The sequence below is a fragment of the Barbatula barbatula genome, assembly GCF_947034865.1.
Source record: "Barbatula barbatula genome assembly, chromosome: 22".
Lineage (NCBI taxonomy): Eukaryota > Metazoa > Chordata > Actinopteri > Cypriniformes > Nemacheilidae > Barbatula > Barbatula barbatula.
Window position 1 is genome coordinate 8,362,323 of NC_136785.1, and position 20,448 is coordinate 8,382,770.

Here is a 20,448-nt window from a genome sequence, read left to right on the forward strand (position 1 = left end):
TTGTGTGGGTCTTCTAACGAAAGGACAAGCCTGTTGCCTGGCGAAATCACTGTCCTGATGGCGGGTACAAGCTCGCATTGTTGTGTCGCATGTTTTAAATTCAGCATTAGGAATGAATACTGAGCGACACCAGTCGATGTACTGTGAAGGCTCTGTCATGGAGACTCAAATGAGAAAATGGAGGGCAATCAACATGCTCCGTAAATTGAAGGCCAGTGGCATTAAACTGCAACGTGTCCTCAAGCAACAAAAACAAAACAACCAGAATGCATTGCAAAATTATGTTTTGACTAAACGTCTCGAGACGTCTATGGAAAACAAGTGCAATGCTTGTGCGCAACAAGGTCATGCGGTGCATGCTGAGAGCACAAGCATTGGTTATTAGCTGAACTCGTGAAAACACTTCATAATAATCGTATGGGAAGACCACTGTACATTACTTATTATCTGTTTACACAAATATGTACTGACAGTTTAACAGCAGCAGTTGTTTAAGCTTGTATTCCACAAAAATATATGTTGCTCTTTTACCAGGTACTAAAAACAGCAAATGAGAACAGAGACAAAAATAAACAACACATCAAAGCAAAAATTTTAATGTTTCTTTCCTCAAATAGAAGACAGAAGTCTACGGTCTCAATTAGGATCCTGTAATTTTCCTAATAATCGCCAGAGCATGTCTTTTGGCAACAGCCCGACCCTGACCTTGAGGACAAACGGTAAACCACAAAGTCTTTGTGATGGAAGAAAAGACTTTATTTATAGATCAGCTGAGTGTCGATCAAGCGGCATCAGCGCTCTGGGAAGAAGAGGAGCCTGGAGGAAACGCTTTTGAAGCAACTAATATAGAGGTCTGCCTTGAACCCCCTTTTTAATTCCATTAGAAAGCCAATTGATTTGGCTTTGCAGTCACGGAGCGCGGCTGGCGCACGCTGCACACTCCCAGGTAAAATCCTTGGCGAAAACCAAGGGTTTAAAAAAAAACGATAGTAAACTAAAGATGTTTTCATTGTGAGAGTGCTTTAGAGAATGCATTAGACAACTACTTCCATGGGAAAAGAGTTGGAGCTAACCACTTTACCACCTCCAAAAAAAGAAAAGAGAAAAAATAAACATTACCAGCTCATAAAACTCAATTCAAGCAAATGTTCAAAAAGGCCTCCCTGGCCCGTGAGGATTTGGTGGCTTGTTTCATTTAGATAGAATCTAATTAATTTACATTTGATACCGGAGGAGACGCTTTCATCAGCCTGTCATTTATCCTGTGTGTTAACACCTGCTAATTCACTATCTCTACAATAATGAGCTTTTTAAAAAGCAAGGAACGCTCTGCATGCCCAAACAATTCCCAAACACACAAACAACAGCTACTCTGACTGATAGACTCGCAAAGCATGGGTCATTCCCGATGAGATCCCGGTTGACCTCCAGCCCTGTCGTCTGATTATCATCAAAGCATTTGTCACAGGGGAAATGGTGTGGAGTGCCGTCAAAGAAGATCTTAAGGTGATATCTTATTATTCTGGCCACATACGAGCAAAACAGCCTCCCTCAATGTGAACACAAGCAGCTTTCTGACATATCACATCCTTTTGAAACAAAGGGAAAACTACTTAATCCCACACAATTTACAGAAAATTCTAAGAAAACTATAAAACCCATCAAAACATGAGTCACTAGAGAAATATAGAATGAGAGTAAAGGCTGACTTTGACATTGCCTTATTTGAAAATCTTTTAATGCATTTCTAAAATAAAACAATGAACTTTCCGACACATCAGTGATTTTTCCTTTAATCTTCTTGATATTTATATTTCTGTTTAATACCGTCTCATCAGGAATTCTTGTAGCATTGACCATTTCAATCACAAATAAATCCTACCACACATTTTCTCTTATATCCAACTGAATTAAATTGCCTTTTGAATTACATCACCAGACTCTCAGGTAACAGGAACAGTGATATTGTCAAACAGCAGGAGCCTGTGGTCAAAACTGTCATTCTGTGTGCTGGGGAAGCCCTGAGAATGAATCAGCGAGCAGGCGAGCGAGACAGTGAGAGAGCCAAGTAAAGCATAGTGAGAGTGGCAAAATCAAATCAAATTGATGGCACTCCACACCTTTACTGTCAGATTTCAGGGCTGTTGACTTGATTTCAATTATACTCACTTTGATTGTAGTCACAAAAGGTCCAACATCAAAAATATGAAGGAATCAATTTCATAAAGACATGGCAGAATAGAAAAGACTGACTTTGTAGTTTATCAATCCAAGCAAAAACCTGAACCCAAACATTAATCAAACGACTCATCTGTGCAGCCAAAGTGCAATTGCATACTCTATTGAAATACACTAATACAAAATGCTGGACTCAATATTTCAAAAAATAATAATATGCCGGTGCACAAAACTTAACAAAATCTGAATTAAATGTGTACAAAATAAGCAAACAGCAGAGTACTTTCACAAGGATGGCCAGCAGGGGGAGCTATACATGCTCACCTGCTCTCATAGGCACCAGCCATGAGTTAAGATGTATAGAAACCTTAAATGACCTCAGTGTAAGGATAACATAGAAGAGTGTTATTCTACAATAGAAAACCCCATTAAACAGTGGGTTTCTCACTTGCTTTAAATGCAGTAACCCTTTATATTTCTAGACATCCTTAAGTGGCGCATTCTTTGTAAAAAAATAATAATAAATGGGTTTAAAAATGGTATGAAATAAAAAAGAACCTACTTGACACAGCGGTCTTTAGAAAAGAATAGTGAATCAATAATAAACTCAATGTCAACGTTTGAATCAGCAAGATTACAGACATCTATTTAGCAAGTGGTGATTTTGCCATAGAGTCTTCCCTTAGCCTGCTACAAACCAGACATGAGCTTTGGGAGTGTCTGGCCTCTCTCAGGGCTGTATATCTCATAGACCTTGAGCCCTGCAAATTACAGCAAACACAGGATAAGACTCTTGTTTCTAAAACCAGACCAGCCTGTACGCCACACATTCTTCTGAAGGGTTAGTCTGAGACCCTGGTGCACTTTGGGAGAAACTAGACACACACAGACAGACATCACACACAGACATCACACACACACACACATTTAAACGAGAGATGTGTAGATGTGTATGAGGCATACACTCCAATGGGATACCACAATCATAGTTACGGCACGCATCTCTAACAACCATAGAGAATGACCTGGGTAACCTTGCACCCAGAATACAACTCCTTTTTTTCAGGTGAATATTTATCAGCGCTGAAATCACTAACCACTAAGTCTATTGGGTGTAAAGATCCTGCATTCCTGAGGTAGAGGGTACTGGCCTTTCACCCTGCCTGAAGACCTTTCCTGAGGTTAAAGTGTAATCCAGGGCGTATGACCACAAAGACCCGAGCCTAAAGGCCAAGAGCTGGCACATTTTCTGCATTACACTGTCCTTTTGAAATCTGACTGACCACACATCAAAGCCTTACAGAGCAGGGTGTCTTTAGAGCTTTCACTCCAAATTGACAAACAAATTCTCCTTTTCTTCTGAATTTCTCATTTCAAGTTGAGTGTAATGTAACCCAGATGTAGATAACAGAGATTGATCACAAGAATTCGACAAGCCCCGTGAAATTGGCCGATAATGAGGAATTAGTTCAACAAGATCTAAATAAATTTTCAAAAATTTAATTCCACGGCATGATCTTTTACACATTAGCGTATGATGATTTTCTAATCTAGATTCCTGCATCTGCCAGCTCTTTGATTTTAAGCACCTTATAATGAAATTGGCATCTTTAAAAAACATCCCGGCTCCTCCTACGAAGTCAACAGTTGAGACGTTTCACAACCTTGCATTCTTGCGGCGCTCATTTTGTTCAATTATACATCAACGTGCTTTGGAATTTTGGACAGAGGAGTCCTTTAAAGAAAATAAAGTTTAATTGGAATCCCCATCCCCCGTTTTCCCAGGGTAGGGAAGTGAGTGAAGAAAAAGGTTTTGTGTGTCTCCTGTCCGGACTGCTCACTGTACAAAAGGAAGCAGATTTGCAGATGAGGTGACCCCTCGACCCCTGGAGCCGCTGAAAGGTTCTCAATGGAACAAATCCCACATAATCAATCACATTCTAGGGCTGTGGTCAGCAGCGGGTCTTCTGAGCTGGACTGTAAACAGACACCAACTCCTACAGGACTATAGGGGGGTGGAGGACACTAACATTCAGAATTCCTCTATATCCTTCAGTGTGCGTAAAATAGAGTAATGATTAAATAAAAAAATTGTTTCAGGATATACTTATAAGGAACAGTTCACCCAGACATACAAATTCTGTCTCATTTACTCAACCTCAAGTTCCAATTTTCTTTGCTCTGATGAACACAGAGAAAGATAGTTTGAAGATTGCTTGCAACCAGACATTTCTTGGCCACCATTGACTACCATAGTAGAAAAAAATTAAAATGGTAGTCAAAATTGGCCCGGAACTGTTTGCTTTCCTACATTCTTTAAAATATCTTCTTTTGTGTTCAACAGAACGAAGACATTTCTAAAGCAATTTTTCCTACTATGGTTGTCAACGGTAGGCAAGAACTGTTTGGTTACAAGCAATCTTGCAACTATCTTTCTCTGACTTCATAAAAACTAATATATTTATACAGATTTGGAACAACTCTGCGGTTGTATTTATTTTTACGTGAACTGTCCCTTAAAATAAAGATGTTACAAATGGTTCTTCACAGCGATGTCATAGAAAAAAGATTTTTGGTTCCCCAAAGAACCATTTATCCAATATTTCCCTGAAGGACCATTTCTTTATTTTCTATAATATAAAGAACCTCTGTTCCACTACAAAGAATCTTGTACAACACAAATGTTCTTCGGATATTAGATGTTTTTTTAACCGTTCAGCCATAAATGTTTTTTCTATGGCATCGTGAAGCACCTTTAGTTTTTTTTGTCTGCATTACCCTTGGAAATACATGAACATGCAATGTGAAGATGAAGCCAAGTGTACATGTTTACTCATTTTCAACCCAAGTGGCTCACACACATGCATTTGCAGCTATATCAGTGAGGACCCCTCAAAAACGCAATGTCTGTCTTAGTAAGACAATGACATTCTCAGTACCCTGTTGACATGAGGCAAAACATGATTTTTACGCTTTAAGAACATTTTAAACTCCTTACAATGTTTTCCTACATTCTGATAATTCTATCACTATGTGCACACTCGCAAAGAGTAATGGATTTGAACCCGTGTCTTAGGACCGGGAGAAAAGATTAACTTAGACCACCCAACACCCTCCCCTTTATGACTAAGCAATCAATGGTGGAGTATTTCTAGTGATATCTTATCTAGCCCAGCATTTCATTTCTTCTACTTTGTGCGACTTGTGAGCGAGTGACCAGGTGTCATCTATCAAAACAATCCTACTCTCTGGAAACCTGCTATTAACTGATAAGGGTGAGCCTCTGTGGCGTAATGGCTCCCACCTGAGCTCACAACTCAACTCCGTCAGGGAGCGAGAGGAGGGCAGAGAGAGAAAGGGGAAACAGGGAGAAAGGGAGGGTGGAGGTGGCGAGCTTATATATACAGTACTTAGCAGTGCTTGCTTTTACCATTGCTCCTACTTGAGTGTTAACAAAACCTCTAACTGTGTATTCAACTAGACGTGCAAATCTCACCATTAGAGCAGCAGATGTGAGCGACACCTTAAATCATGCTGGGTGTTGAGGAGAGCTGTGCTATTACTTTTCTAAGCACTGATTTTAACTGCTGATAAAGAAAAATCTCATGGACTCGAACCACATGAATCATGTATTTAGGATTATGTGATTTCTTGTCAGAGAATACAATGATGTTATTCAGACGGATGTGATAAAGTTGCCTATAAGCAATCTGGTTATTCACTTTTAAAGTAACAGTTCACCCTAAAATTAAAAAATCATTTCAAACCTGCATGACTTTCTTCTGCAGAACACAAAAGATATTTTGAAGAAAGTTGGTACCCATTCACTTCTATTGTACGGACACAAAACCAAAGCAAGTAAATGGGTGCCAGTAAACAAAATTCTTCAACATATCTTGAGCTCTGTGGAAAAAAGAAAGTAGTACAGGTTTGAAATGACAAGAGTACATTTTTGGGTGACCTATTACTTTAATAACTGTAAATGAAGATGTATAATAGTGGCCAAAAGTGATAACCATAGCACATAGTTATACAATATTTGCTTTTAGTATTTATTTAATATTTGCTTTTAATTCAATTCAACCTTTAAAATAAGAAGTGGATCGGACAAAACTGACAAATATAAACTTTGCACATTCATGTCATTAGAAATGTTGCCATTGCTCCACATCAACGTGAGCTTCAGTTTACTTGCAACAACAGATTACATTTTTTTAAATCATGCTTTTATTATGTTATCATGATTTTATTGTTAGCTGTATAGAAAATATGATTTTTGAAATAAGGAAAGATCTGAATCTGCAAATGAACTCTTCAAGTGTTTAATACATCTTTAATAATACATTTAAATATAAAAACACAGATATCAATTGTCCCACGTTGGACATCACTTTTGGCCAGGACTGTACGTAGGTCAATATTGTAGCTTTACCAATAAGCCAAGGACCTGCAGTGAATCTCTGGTATATAAAGGGATATAGATCTATACAGAAATGAAGACAAATGCCGTACAGGAATCATTTTCTAGCGGCTCCATCAATTCCGCAGACACAGGTAGCGAGACCAAGCTCGCTGTTTAAATTGGCCGGAGTGAACGCGGTGTCACTAGGCAACGGGACCTGATGGCTCCATTGTTTGGGGTGAAAGGTTGGAAGTGTTCACACTAATCTCAGAGTTCACAATTAAGTAACAGAAGAGTGCTTTTCAACAACCATCCCTGCTCCTCTTTCTTTTCAAGAAACAAACAAGACTAAATCCCCATCACTAATAGGAAAGTATTTGCACTGTAAATTAAAGGCTACACTTTTTTATGCTTTGTGCAGATCACTTTTTGGATGTCTGCAAACAGAGCAAATCTAATTACAAGCTTTCGGGGTGGGGTTGCACGGGGGTGGGTTGGATTTCCTCAAAAAGTCCAACAATAGAAGAAGACTGGGCCATTGTGGAGCAGCTCTGTTGCATCTCTGGTGAATCCTTGTCTATTCAGCGCATTCGTGGGACGGGGTTAATCCATTACAGAGATACTTCAAGGTGGAGAAACCTCCATCACAAAGACCCTACAGTGTTTTATTTGATCATAGCTGAGATTTTCCTGTACTTCAGGCTTTTTTCCCTCCCCATTTCATATTATTCGCTTCCCCCCACTATTTAATTACCGAGGGTTATTAGCATTGAGATACAATGCATTCAGGTCTGAGTGGGATAATGCTTGTTCAACACAGGATGAGACTCATTGTACCGAGCAGGGGTGTCCCATCTCTTGGCGGACATGATGGTGAGATTCCTGCTGGCTCCTTTTACAGGACGTGAATCAGTGGGCCAACAGGAGTCCGTAATCTCTCCACAAAACTTTTCTTTTTAGACAGTCTCTCCTCGCAACATGCATCAAAGCCTCTGTCTCGCAGACATTCTCCACAAACGCCACACTGGACGGATTTAGACATTACAATTCGCTGTCAAATCTCCAGCGAGAAACAATGCGAGACGCGGCAATCACGCAGAGATATTACAAATCCCTGTGTCCCCCCACTGTACCACGCTGGGACGGTCACCGTTGGCATAGCATGCGGTGGGTCTCTCATGAGCTCCCCACTGATGCTTCGATGATCTGCATTCCCAAACCGTACACTCACCCCGACTTCACACACACATAACACGAGAGTCAGTTGATAAAAGTGAAGCTCATTGCGGGAATTTATACTTCACCTAATGGCTAAACCTTCTTGCCAACAGACGATTACTTCTGGGTGTTGGCCACACGTCTGCACATGGTATCTATCAGCCAACTGAGCATCTGACCCACTGGAAAACTCATTTAGATCCCATCTAGGGAAAAAATTAGTTTAGAAAAAACTGAGGCTTCGCTGGTCTGAGCTTGATTTAATTTGGTCACCGATACAGAGACCAAAGCACTTGTGCCCTCTGAGTCTTTAGGAAGGAGGGGGAAATACAAATAAAAGCTGAGACCTGGTGTAAGGAATCACATGGATACACACACGATTCGAAGGATTTAGGCGTCAAACGGGGTATAAGCTGCTGCCTCTGCTGGACCGACCAAATCCCACACAACACATTCAGATAATCATTTCCAGTCTTTGCCTTTAATCTTGTGCCCTTCTGAAAGGAAACTGAAAAGCTAAATTGACACTGAGGTCAAATGAATATGCTTTAAAAGTCTGCTTCATGCCACCTGTTATCATTCGTGTTCAAAACAGAAAAGCCACTCACATCTGATAGAGATGTCAAAGAGACTGGTACTTGGGCAGCAATAATATATAACAATACCCGTCTTTCTACACTATTAGTAGTACTAGAGTGAAATTTCTGGTGCCCACATGCTGACAGACAACCACTTTTTGATCATTTTTTGTTCGTTGTGAGTGCTCAGTCAAATGCACTCCTTGGTCAAAATGCCAGTACTGGCACTTAAAAAAGTCTGCTTGACTTACATGAATATAGCAGGGTAGAACAAAATAATCAGATTTCTAATATATTTAAAATACTAGCCTTGGAGTTCAAATTAGGGATGTACCGATCCGATACTCTGGATCGGATTTGGCTCCGATCCATACCTTTTTGAATGGATCGGGTATCGATCATGCGCGAGTCAGCACAACCGATCCAAATCCGATACCAAATTACCAGCAATTGTTGAACGGGGAGCTGTATTTAAGTAAATAGAAAACGTTCGTTTATTTTGAGAAAAATGCATTTACTTAAAAATAATAATTAAATACTTTGAAATTTATTTTGCGTAATGGCCCGACAGGCGAGTTTAGTGGGGAGACCTTTCAGGACCCAACTTTACGCCTATATGGAAATTTCAGCGCGTTGAAGATGTCGCAGATGTGGAAATATTTCACGCTTGAAACAACAGAAAGCAGCACAGCTGCCAGTGTGTAAGTACTGTTGCGCGTTACAACACGACACATTTAATCAAACATCTTCAGAAGCATCACGGAAAAGATCACGAAGAGTTTGTACAAGCGAAACGCAAAAAGGACGAATTAAAGCACCAAACCTTGCAGGAATTATTTCAAAGGCAAGAAAAACTTCACAAAGACGACAAAAAATCTGTAAAAATCACAGAAAAAGTTGTGGAATTTATTGTACTAGATAATCAGCCTCTCTCTGTTGTGGAAAATGTAGGCTTCCGTCGTCTGAACCGCGTTAGTTTACCATCGCGTAAATACATTTCTGAAACCGCTTTGCCCGAGTTATTTTATAGTGTCGTCGCATGTTGCGGATCAGTTAAAAGATGTAAAATCTTTGAGCTTCACTGCTAATATTTGGAGCTCCGACTTGTGTCCCATTACCTTTTGAGTTTAACCGCGCATGGGATGGATTCTGGTTACGCATTGCAGAGTGCTGTGCTACATGCTAAAGAGTTGCGAGGATCACACACAACAGCGTGATTTCAGCTACAATCAAAGAAATGCTGGATGGTTGGAAAATACAGATTGTCATTTGGATGACTCCATAGCTTGATTAAATGTAATGTATTTCAATTATAAGTTTAGCACAGTGTCCTTAATAAAGATGTCCGTCATACTGTGTATATTATTTATCTAAGTTTTGATGTATTTCATGAATATGCAAAGCTTGACTTTAAGCAGATAAATTTAATGACTGTGTGAGTTACAGACATTCTAAACCTTAAAAGGTCAACAATAACTGATATCGGATTTGGATCGGTATCGGCCGATATTTGAAAGTTCAGTATCGGAATCGGATCGGCAGAGAAAAACTGGTATCGGTGCATCCCTAGTTCAAATGCAGTCTATAGGGAATTTATTTGCTATATTTGTTAACAATGTCTATCTTAAACAATTTTGTTTAAAAATGGTTTACTTAAATAAAAACAGAAAAACAAAGTTGTACTTGAAACACTACAAGCAAATGTTTCGTTTCGTTAAATGTTATTATTATGTATTTATTAATGAATTTATAAATTTGTTTAATTATTATAAAATGATAAAAGCATGTTAGTTGCTACTAAATATTGCTGTATAAAAATGGGTATCAGGTATTTAGAATTTTTTGGTGATATCGCTATTGGAATCCATTTCTGGTAAATGGACACTCTGAACGCCCTTAGTTTGTTTGACTGAGGAAAGGGACGACATTCACAAGGATATCATAATTACCAACGTGCATTGAGGATAATGAAGTCCTACAGTAACCAAGCTGGGTGCAGGCGGTCAGCGGGGTGTGGACAGATGGGTCCTCTGCTTGAGAGTGGGACAGCTTGCTCAGTAATGGATGTAGAATGAGATATGGGGATAGAGTTTGGCACAGCTAATAGTCATTTAATCAACTGCAGCTGACCGGCACATGGACACCATTTCTGATGCCACACTGGCTCAGTGCAATCTAACCCCTCCAGTGTTTACCTGCAAACACACATCACAGACTAAGCCAAAATTCCCACAAATAAATAAGTAAATAAATGTATAATAAAAACTAGGTTCCAAAATTATCCATCCACATAACAGATATTTAAAAAATGTAGGTAATCATACAACGACGGCACCCGTTGACTTGCATTGGTTTTGTGTCCATACAATAGAAGTGAATGGGTACCACCTTTGTTTGGTCACCAACATTCTGTGAAATATCTTCTTTTGTGTTCTGCAGAAAGAAAGTCATACAGGTTAAAAATAACAAGAGGGTGAGTAAATGATGAAATCATTTTCGTTTTTGGGTGAACTATCTCTTTAAAAAGCATTGACAACAGTCTATCTAGATTTTTAAAATGCAAAATACTGCACTTTATTATATAGTGTATATATCGATTTTATATTATTTAGTTAATCGTTTAGCTTTTTTTTAATAACAACCTCATGTGTATCTTTGGAGACCTTGAGGTGAAGAACCTCAGTGCTAAAAGATCCTTTTCTTGTTAAAATCCAAACAGTGCTAAAAATGGACTAACACATCTAAATCATTGGAGTGTTTTAAAAGTCTTGTTAGTGCCCTGTTATAAGTCAACACTCAAACAAAATTGCCTTTGTGGAAATCAACCAGGACCCTCAAACCAGTCCCCATACACACGAATTGGCTTGTGCAACTTTAATGCACACTGACAGGTTAATTACGTCACAATTAACTAAATGCCTAACAGCCGCACAACTAGTACTGGTGTGATTGAGTTAATAGAGGGCTATGACATGACCTGTGTTTACTGGTGGCACAGACCTCATTTGTGAGCGTGACGAGCTCGAGGAGGTTTTGTAAAGTGGAAGCCTTCTGGGACATTATTGAGGATATTTTCAGATGTAGAGAAAAGTGAGGTGGGGGCGTGGGTTTGGGGAACCCAAAAAAAGAACTCTTTTCTCCTTCTCGCCGTGCCAAAACACAGCAGCGTTGCGCCGCAGCGTTATTTTTTCTCCTCTCTCTGTCAAAACTATTTCTGGCTTGAGAGAGAAAGTGTTTACTCCGCGGCCTGGTTCGCTCGAGTCACGCCGTGTTCCCACCGAGCAAATCCGCTCTTCTCTCTCCGAAATGGTTTGCATATTTTCCCTGTAACACAAGACTTAAAAAGGACGAGAGAAATGGAGAGGCGAGAGGGAGCCATTGCCATAATATCTGGATTTACATGCAGTCAGCTTCCCACTTTCACAATTTAAAGCAGGTTGTCTGTCAGCAACAAGCACGCTTTTTTCCCTAACAAACGTTAAGCTAATAATGGCTGAGGTGGAAAGGGACGAATCAAGAAGTCCTGGACCTCTAACCGCTTCATCGATAGAGATCTGATTGAGAGAACCCAGTAGCTTCATGGTCAGTTTTCCCTGCCCCTGTGCCATAATAGCTTTGTCAAAACACAATTCCTTGTACAGCTTTCACATAAACGCTACAACTTTCTTCTATCAAATCTTCCGTCCAGCCTGTCACAGAGAATAAAAGCACTGCCTTGTATAGTAAAACATCTCTCGGCTTGACATGATATCAGTCTTTTCACACTCCACATAATTCAATACCCCTTATTTTAAATGCACAAAACCCACAAAAGACCCCTTCATGAGTGAATTTTTCATGGCAGTCCCTTGAGAAAAGTGATGGCGCAGTTGAAGGCTCTTAAAATTGGGCTGCCCTTTAAAGTAGGTCAGAACTGAGACTCCAGAAGCGCTGGGGCTGTGCGTCAACAACAGCACATGATGTTGTTTTTCTCTTAGACTTCTGGCACCAAACACTACCAACCGTTTCTTTGCCTCAACCAACCTGTGCAACTGTCTAAACGCCACTGACGTCAAAGACAGCAAACACCTGTCCAAGAAATGCAGTCATTCGATGATCCCCACTGTAAAGTTAAGACAATCTTCTTTTTGTTATGCTAGTTGTATGAATGATGATGCCATAAATGAGTGATTTATAATTAAGAGAGAAATAATTGTTTTGATTTATCAATCTAATATACTACAAGCTGTACACAAGGGCTCTGTTTTCTCCCAAACTACAGATCATAGCAGCTGATTCCTCTGACATCAACAGGAGTGAGGGGACCCTACAAAGGGATCTATTGAAACGCTGGTGTTACTCTCGAATAAGACAGAACGAGTGCCGACAATCAAAAAGTCCCGCTGGTTAGCAATAAAATCTTATATGTGGACTACATATCATCACAACCTTGGATGTCCAAATTCCGTTTGTCAGAAAATGGAAAAAGAAAGATAATTTAAATACTGTGTTGTCAAAGTAAAATAATTATTTATGGCAAAACTAAAAATCACAAAATACGAAGATATTTCATCTGACTTTTCCACGAATGGCTTCGGTTTCATCACCGCGGCTTTTCCAATATCTCAAGCATGCAGGTCCACTTCAGATAGCGTTACAGGAAATGGCCGCAAAACTCCCTGTACTTCAGCCTTATGACGGACCAACTGCCAACTTGAAAGCTGAGACCTGGATGTTTACAACGACAAGAAAACTTTGGCCATCGTAAACACCACAACCATGCCAACAATTGGTAACTATTTATGCAGAGGGTGCGAGTTTACACATCCACCAAGCCTGTTGCGAAGGGTGAGCCTAAAATACCAAGTGACCGGTGGGCCAATGGCAGATTTGGCTTGGAATCAAGAAACGCAGGTTTTGTCACTCTGATCTTGTTAACAGTGGGAGATAACAAAGTGAAATGTAAACATTTCCTGTCGCAGCCTTTAAAGAATGCTTTTGAAACCACCCTCAGAGCGTTGCAAACATTGACACCTGTGTGCCATGGCTAGCGTTCAGGACAAAAAAATATCACGAAGCCTATGACATAAAAAATACCCTAATAACCCACTTCAAGTCTATCTGGGCTGTGAAAATGAAGCATATGGGTGAGCATATTGAGGGAGCGTGGAAAAAACCCAGCGTATCAAACTAGCCATGCGTTATAGCACATTTAAAATATAAGCCTGGTAGCCACAGGGGAGACTGGACTCACTGCTGTTCAGGTCCCTGGCAGGAAGAACAAGTCTCGCTGCCCATTTTTTTAACTCCAGACTCGAAATCTATATTTAGCCTGGCTTTTCCACTGGTATGACTTCTCTCTGATCATTAGCCCTGTTTAACCCCTCTTTACAACGGCCCCATATCGGCCAGGGTTCTCAGGGGCCCAGTCAATGGGGGCATGACGGGCCCTTTACGCATGTCTGTCAAATAACACATTGTGCCAAACTAGCTTTGGGACTAGAGAATGACGAATATATGAAATATTCACTATGATTTTCACACGATAAATTCACACAATTGTAACCATACTTCATACTTGTCTATTAAAGGTACAGTTATCATCAATAATTTCTTTTCATAATTTACTCACCCTTGAGTTGTTCCAAATAAGTGTAAATTTCTGTGTAAAGTGTACAGAGAAAGATATTGGAAGAATGCTTGTAGGCATACAGTTCTTGGCGATCATTGACTACCACAGTAGGAAAAATTACAATGGTAGTCAAAAGTGCTTTTATACGTTATTAAAAAAATGATGTTTGAGTCCAATGGTGGCCAATAACTGTTTGGTTACAAGCATTCCTACAAATATTTTTCAAAGCAAAGACATTTATACAAATGTGGAACAACTTGACAGTGAGTATATCAAGAAAGATTTTTCATATTTGAATGAACTTTTAGTCTACTCTCAAATAGTCATGAAAGCCATAAGACATAATAATTCATTAATACTTTAGTAACAAAATAGAATATATTTCTGTGATTGCTGATATTAGCCAGTACTAGGACAATGGGAAAGTATTACAAATATTGTCATTTGAATATTATATTCATATTCAATGAGGGCCTGGGGAAGATTAAATATTGTGGACTGACCCTTTAAAGCTTTCACACATTTTAAACATATTACTCCAATTGCTCTTAATGCTAAAACAGTCATCCTCGATCAAGAGTGTGAATTGCGAATGTTCACTTGTTGCATTATGGCAGCCCGAAACCTTCACGCATGTCCACTTGACTATGAAAGGCTTAATTCAACAAATGCTGAACACATTTCGAGTATGTCAATCTCAAGTACATGGCACTTATAATTTGCATCTAAAGGATAGTTCAAGGCCACAATCGGTGTGATGAATCTTTCAAGCTATCAAAAAAGAAAATAGCGACACGGATCACTATGAGCATAGAAAGCGCTGCTAATCATTATGCATTACAGTTGTGACTAAGTGAGACATCAGAATGCTAGACAAGTATGTGTATGTGTGCATTTGTACTAGAACATTCTCCCAAGGGCAGATGGATGTGTCTGGAAAGTGAGGAGTCACGGCAGAGGCCCCTTTGTACGGGTTCACATGCATCAGCCTGGCCTTTCCGGCCTTCTCCAGTCCAGCGTCCCAGCGGAGATCATCATAGCGGGGTCACATGCACATTAGCAAATACCCCACTCTGACTCTACCATGAACATAAGCAGAGGCAGAAACTAGAGAGGTCATCCTTCCCTGCCACAACATTGTTTTGAGGGCACCTAATAAACAAACCGAGACCGATTGCAGCTGCCCCGTTTCCCAAAGCCAATAACTTCCCTCCACGAGATGACAGGCAGGCATGCTTGTGCGTAATCGTTTGGGGTTGACACCTGCACATCTCCCACGCGCCAGGTTGGCTTGCCTTTTGCCCTTCTTCCAGTAAACACTCATCTGTCAACTCGTCTGCCAGCGAAAGTTCTAGCTTTTCGAACACATGATCGGGACTCACTCTTTCTCTTTATAAATAACCAGGGTGGCTTCCATCTCAATGTTTACAGTGTGTTGCAAGTAAACACCTTTAACTCCAGATGAAAAGCTGACCCATAGAATACACACTTCTATGATTACACATATTACTGATGTCCTTCCGAAACATCGGATATCAAAATTAGCTGTTTTCAGGAAATGGGAAAAAAACAACAATTAATAAAAGTAAACAGAAAAGTTGTGGCACACCTGTGTGAATCTGTCGGTGAGCCTCCAGAGCATCCTCCTTCTGAAACTGAGCTCCACACTGGTCACAGACGATGGCTTTCTCACCAGCTGGAACAGAAAAACGACAAGAGAAAAGTTTATTCCACATCATTTCTTAAGTTTTGCACATGAAGGTTGCATGTGGAAGGTTGCAAAGAACCGGTTGTAATGATGTCTCAGGGGACCAACACAATTTTATCAATGACATCTCCAGTCATTTGTGATTAAATGTATTTTATTTTAAAAAAGCACTCAAAAAGAACAATTCCTAGCCAGTCAAAGTACTAAAACAAATATATATACAGTATATACACATTAAAAAAGCCACAAATCCCTGATATTTTCTTCCTTAGGGAAGTCTGCTGGATTCTGAGGGAATCCCTTCAGCCATAACTGTGTGGGTTTTACACTAACATTAAGACATCTGGCAGATGATTTAATCCAAAGGAATTTACAATGCATTTAAGCTATACATTTCACAACCTGTCACATTTTGGATTGCTGCTGCCATGTTCTACCAAGCGAACTACAGGAACATGTATTTTTTTGCAGGATACACATGCATGCCATATGTTGATCTTGTGTGCACTTTACAGTGATCGCAAAGTATAATTTCCCTTCTAACTTTCACTTAAAAATCATAACACACAAGTCAAACACACAAAACTAAAAAACAAGAAGTCATACATCTGTCATCTGCTAAGCACATTTTGGAGTTGCAACAGGACAAAGACGGGAACTATAAGACCACAGGATGTCAATATACCATCTGATCTTGTGGCTTTACAATAAAGAAGGAACACTGTGTGCTTCGGCACTGTATTTATCTGCCCAACCGAAACATGTGACCGACCTAAAGTGAGTTTGTTAAATGTGTTGCAGGACTGCCAACACTCAACTTTGTGCTCAAGTTTTAGCACCTTTACCAGCTAAACAGGAAGTCATATTTCAGATTAAAAGCTGTGATGGAGACCAAGCAAAGCATATTTCGAAACCACTGTAAAGTTACAAAACATACTGTACCCTGAAGACAGGAGGAAAAACTGTTTTTCTTGACTGGCCCATGATGCCACTCAGCAATAAACTTGAGAACGCGACACAATCAAGTTCCTCTGTAATGCTCATGAAATTGAATGTCGCGACTACTACCTGTTGTCACATGTTGCAAAATAAGAGGAACTACAATAGAATAGATGCTGATTTATAGCTTTTACAAAGACATCTAGATTCTACAGATAATAGATATTAACACCGACAATCAATCACATAATATCTTGCCATTGATTGAAAGTTCCAGGTGAAAAGTATACTTTTTAATATTTAAAATACTTTTTTTAAAGGTCTAGTGTGTAGATTTTTGGATGATGCACTGACAGAAATGCAATATAATATCCATAACTATACCAGACTATATTCAGAGGTGTGTAAAGACCTTACATAATGAAGTGTAGCTTACCTTAGAATGAGCTATTTCTATCTACACACAATGCAGGTTCCCTTACATGGAATTTTCCATGTTGTTTCTGCAGTAGCCCTCAATGGACAAACTTTCCTACAGAGTGTGTTTCTTAAATTATCTAATTTGGCAAAGAAGCGAAAACGTGACAAGATTTTAGTCCCGTGCCAGCCACCATAGTGCTTCAAAAGAGAGGTGTGGAGTAAGTCGTTGGTTGCAATTTGCAACCTCACAACTAGATGCCGCTAGATTTCATACACTGGACCTTTTCAATGATCTATTCATACAAATGCAATATAAAATACATAGCAATGTCTTCAGAGGTATTATAAAACGCTTACAAAATAAAGCGTTATGTTTTTATAACTTTAGAATAAGCTATTTCTATCTACATACAGCGCGGTTCCCCTTGCATGTAATTCGCCATGTTCCGACAGCTGTCGTAGTGTTTCAAAAGGGAGGTGGAGGGGTGAGCGGTTGGTTGCAATTCGCAACCTTGCCGCTAGATATTACTGACTGGACATTTAAATAAGCAGGGGCAACTTGTACTGTGATTTTATCATGCATATGCATCAACCAGCGCATTGTGTCTGGTCTGCAGAGGTGATGTTCTCACATTTCGCCATGGAGCAGGAACATCCAGGTACTGAAGCAGTCCTACAAGGAATGCCAGCAGGACATCGATCACCATCTTAAGTGGCAAAGAGAGAGAAGCCAGACCTTAAACCCTCCTGCCATATAAACAGCAGTTTATTGAAGCAGGTCATTATCTCACATGAGGTGACATACAGCCACCCAGCAGGAACACGCTCCCAGCCCTGGCAAAAGTCGTGGAATCAAATAAATAAATCCTAGCTTCTTACTTTGATCAAAAGTGACGCTTTAATTTCGACATGACGAAACAATGGTTAGAAGAAAAAAAAACCTCTTCGATTTGCCTGCATGTTTGGCCTACTTTTTAACACACCCTACCAGAAGAAAACACTCAGAGAGGAAAACCAAGGCTAGAAATAACTGCCTCTCCAGCAAAAAAAACCTAAAACAACTGTGGCTATAAAATAATTGCTCTCTAGCAACTCCCACTTCCCCCCTTCTCTTGGAGTTGCCACAGCGATGCCGAACCTGACATAACGGGCCCTTACACAACCACGGCTCCCAACAAGTAGAGGAGAGGTGCCACGTGCCACGGGCCTGTTCCCTTTTCGCTTCCCTACCCTGACGGTATTGCACAAGTGAAACCACAGGATTTACCATTTCTGCGTGTTAATCGCCCATGTTTGGAAGCACAGCGTTGTTGATGCGTGTACGTGTATGAATAAAGCGTAACCGGAGCTTTTAGTGCGAACGCAGAATCAGAGAGATACTGCAAACAACCTGTATCGGATTACCTGACAGTGGGGGCCGCGTCACCTTTGTTGATGAGCCCCTGTAGAGAGCTATACTACAGTATCTGTCATGGAAAGATCTGAACAAGCACACATTGTCTAATGCTATAAAGGTAGATTCTCATAACACACTCTCTGATCGGTCCAACCCCCTCCAAGCTCAGAAACGGAAACATGAGTACGGCACAAACAAAAACATACCCTTGTTGTTCGGTGAGCCTACACAAATGCGTTATATAAGACAGAACGCACGGCCCCAAAAAAGGCACAAAAATCCATATAAACTAGAGAAAACACATTGCCGACAGAACAATGAGTGCAGACACTATGCTCTCTCTTTCCTGTAGTGGTAACGAGCTGTGCTGTACAGTTTTATTTACACTATCCTCTTATCAGTCACAGAACAGTACGGAGACTGCCAATTGGAAAGGACAGCCAGGAACTGTGTGTTCTCTCTCTCTCTCTCGCTCTCGTAGACGTGTACCGCAGGCAGAGCAATTTTTTATCAACCAAGACAAAAATGCTGGGAGACTGCCAGACTCCCCTCGTAAAAACACACTCGCGGACACAAACATGCCAGCGTGGACGTTTGGATGAGTATATTTGTGTACAAAAGATCTCAGAGTCATGCTGATGGCACAATGAATGCTGGGGAATATGGACGCAATTATGTGTGACCGTATATGCTGTGTTCAAAAACCTGGTGAGATACCTGCAAAAGCTTCAGGCAGTATTGGATTCATGAATGCTTTGTGGACAGGCCAACCTCAATCTCATTTATAATCAGGCCTATTTATAGAAAAACTAAAAAAGATGTATTTATATACAAATAACGGATATATAGATTATATATCCACAATACAATATAAAAAGTGTCGCTACACAATAGGAATATCGCTACTGTCCTTTTATAACTTTGCATCTCCATATTTTGTAATTAAATTTTTTTGCCATAAATCTTATTATTAGTCACCCTTTTCGTTGGTCACTGGGTTTTGCAAATATCTAAATCATAAAAAGTATTAAAAAGTGCTTGTAAATTTTGACACAGTATTAAATAATTTAAAAAGTAGTGTTTTTTTATTTCATTAAAACCAATGAATTGAGACCCGAGGTTTTAAAAGGAAAGCGACGATATAATATAATGTGTTTATATAATACATACAAACTTCAAATACTTGATAAGGACCGGCAGATTTTTTTTTCCGGTTTTTCTAAATTCTATTTATAGGCATGTGTGGTCATATTCTTGTGTCCACTTTACAGTGAAACGAAACAATTTCGCATTTACATTTGAACTTTCACTGAAAAATCATAACATTTACATACACATTTATTATTATCCGAAGCGACTTACATTGCATGATACTATACATTTGTATTTGAGTATGTGTAATCCCTGGGATCAAACCCATGACCTTGGTGCTGCTAGCGCCATGCTCTAACCACCTAGCTACAGGAAAGCTTCATTTCACATGTACTGTAGACATGTAACACACATGTTAAACACACAAAACAGAAAAAACAATGATTTTCAGTTTTTGAATTTACTATTTAGGCATGTGTGATCATATTATCAATCAATGAAAACATTTTACCCAATTGCATTTTTTTTACAAAGAATTGAAACGGGACAAACTTGTTGCCAAAACAACAAAAAAAGATGAAGTTCATATTCATTTTTAAACAAATGTATTTTACGCACAGTTTAAAATGAAATTTGATGGAATAAGCCTGATTTTTCTCATTCGTCTTTGCATTCTTCTTTTACATTGCTGTTTGCTGACTTCTGTGGTTTCTTTTTGAAGAAATTCAATAGACACTGGACTGGAATAGCCACAATACATGCAGAAATGCTGATTAAATGCAAAACTCTTAATCAGTTTCTGTGACTGTATATCTGTATAATATAATATAATATTCAATATTGAAGTGTTCATAAAAAGCCAAAAACACTATTGACAATGCTAAAATTCAAGTACTTTAGCCAGTA

At 39.5% G+C, this 20,448-nt stretch overlaps 1 protein-coding gene across 3 annotated transcripts in view; it reads right to left on the bottom strand.

Moving 5' to 3' along the window:
• zbtb16a (zinc finger and BTB domain containing 16a) overlaps positions 1-20,448 on the bottom strand; it is a 97,604-nt gene that overhangs the window by 23,782 nt on the left and 53,374 nt on the right. For all 3 annotated transcript variants that reach the window (XM_079486942.1, XM_079486943.1, XM_079486944.1), the window contains exon 4: positions 15,597-15,683. In XM_079486942.1, coding sequence (XP_079343068.1) covers positions 15,597-15,683 — 87 coding nt within the window. The remainder of the gene's footprint in view (positions 1-15,596; positions 15,684-20,448) is intronic.